Source organism: Crocuta crocuta, unplaced genomic scaffold, assembly GCF_008692635.1.
Source record: "Crocuta crocuta isolate KB4526 unplaced genomic scaffold, BGI_CrCroc_1.0 scaffold443, whole genome shotgun sequence".
NCBI classification, from domain to species: Eukaryota; Metazoa; Chordata; class Mammalia; order Carnivora; family Hyaenidae; genus Crocuta; species Crocuta crocuta.
This window is the reverse complement of record NW_027529446.1, coordinates 216,104-218,192: the sequence shown is the minus strand read 5'-3', so window position 1 is coordinate 218,192 and position 2,089 is coordinate 216,104. Positions and strand designations below refer to the sequence as shown.

The 2,089-nt window shown below is 62.6% G+C and overlaps 1 protein-coding gene across 1 annotated transcript in view; it reads right to left on the bottom strand.

Moving 5' to 3' along the window:
• The window catches only part of HCN2 (hyperpolarization activated cyclic nucleotide gated potassium and sodium channel 2), a 22,369-nt gene that overhangs the window by 9,683 nt on the left and 10,597 nt on the right, over window positions 1-2,089 (bottom strand). Inside the window, exons 4-5 of the mRNA XM_077760585.1 lie at window positions 302-741; window positions 66-201 (exon numbers count right to left, since the gene is read on the bottom strand). Of these exons, the coding sequence (XP_077616711.1) occupies window positions 66-201; window positions 302-741 (576 nt within the window). The remainder of the gene's footprint in view (window positions 1-65; window positions 202-301; window positions 742-2,089) is intronic.

Here is a 2,089-nt window from a genome sequence, read left to right as displayed (position 1 = left end):
CGCTTCGGGTTGACGCAAGCGCGCGGCCCAGGTCAGCCGCCTCTTCCCCAGACCCATTCCCCCACCCGCTGCCACTCTCAGAGCCTTGCTGCAGCCCCCGAAACTGGGGGCAACATAGCCGGCAGCGGGCTAGAGGCCAGTCCGGAAGTGGGGTCCCATCGGAGCAGAGGGGCGTGACCTCGCTCCTCTGGGCCAGTTTCCCTGCCGCCAGGGGAGCAGTGTGATCCCCCTCTTACAGGGCAGAATGAAGGGAGNCCCCCGAAGCCCCTCTCAGCCCTCCCTCGGCCGCACCCGCCTGCACCTGCTCCGGGGCTCACCTCCTCCCACTGGTGGATGTAGCGGATGAGGCGCGACAGGCGCAGCAGCCGCAGGAGGCTGAGGATCTTGGTGAAGCGCACGATGCGCAGCGCGCGTGCCGTCTTGTAAACCTCGGAGTCGATGCCCTTCTCCACGATGAGGAAGATGTAGTCCACGGGGATGGAGGACACGAAGTCCACCACGAACCACGTGCGCAGGTACTTCTTCTTGATCTTCTCCGGGTCCAGGATAATCTCCGTGTTGTCCTCAATCACGATGCCCGTGCGGAAGTTCAGCACCAGATCCATGAGGAAGAATGTGTCCGAGACCACATTGAATACAATCCACGGGGCGGTGGTCTCGTCCTTGAAGAAGGTGATGCCCACAGGTATGATGATGAGGTTTCCCACCATGAAGAGCAACATGGTGAAGTCCCAGTAGAACCTGGGGGCAAAGCATGGACGATCACGCCTCCAGGCCTTTGCCCACAGAGCCCTGGCTGCGGGGCGTGCTATCCCCACCTCACTCTCACACACACGCACACAAGCCTTCAAGGACCAGCCTGGGTCTCGCCTCCTCCAAGCCAAGACCCGGGCCCCAAATCACAGTGCGTACCCCAGCTCCAGGAAGCCCTACCACCCCTGACGGCCCCCCACTGCCCGCTGGGCTCCCACAGCCTGGGTTCCTCCGGCTGGCCCAGCTCTAACCTTCCCTCCTTGAAGAAACCGGACAGGGGCGCCTGGGTGGCTCGGTTGAGCTNGGGGGCAGGCCCAGTGGGGGCCACGGGGGCTGGGGGCAGGGTGGGGACGGGAAAGCAGGGCCGCACCCCGTCCCGAGTAGCTGGGCTTCGTGTGAGGCACCAGAAGGGGTTCCTGGCCCAAGTTCCGCCTCGGGCAGCACCCTGGGGAGTGGGAGGCAGGGGCCTAGGCCCCAGGGCGGGGGGCGGGGGCCGCCGGGAGAGGCTGAGAGAGGACCTTTCATGGGATAAGTTCGCCTGAAAAAGTGCTGACTGGCAGACTCCGCTCCCAAGTCCCTGGGGCCGACTCCAAGCTCCACCCGGGAAGCGCTCGCTGGGAAGAAGGCCCGTCCGCCCCAGCAGCACGTGCTGGCGGCGGGCCTGGCGCCCCGGGGCGTGAGCACCGACGGATGCCCCCCGCAGCGGCGGCCGAGACCTCCGAGGAATCACCGTTCCGCTGGCTCCTCACACACCCAAACAGAAGCGGGGCGCCTGGGTGGCTCAGGGGGCTGAGGTCCTGGTCTCATGGTTCGTACGATCAAGCCCCTTCTCAGGCTCCGCGCTCATATCGANCCCTACCACCCCTGACGGCCCCCCACTGCCCGCTGGGCTCCCACAGCCTGGGTTCCTCCGGCTGGCCCAGCTCTAACCTTCCCTCCTTGAAGAAACCGGACAGGGGCGCCTGGGTGGCTCGGTTGAGCTTCCCACTTCAGCTCAGGTCATGATCTCACAGTTCGTGAGTTCAAGCCTCGGAGCCTGGAGCCTGCTTTGGATTCTGTGTCTTCCTCTCTCTGCCTTTCTCCTGTTCCCACTCTGTCTCTCTCTCTCTCAAAATTAAATAAATATTTTTAAAAATTAAAAAAAAAAAACAAACGGGAGACCTGGCAGAGCCCGAAAGGTCCCCCCAAAATTGGTTGTTTCCCATGACCAAAAAGGACCAATGTGCAAAACACAGGGTTAGCGTCAAAAAAAACATTCTGTATGAAAAAAAGGGGAGACAAGTGAGGAGGAGCTGGGTGGCAGGGAGGAGGGGGCTTTGGAGGAAGGAGCAATGGG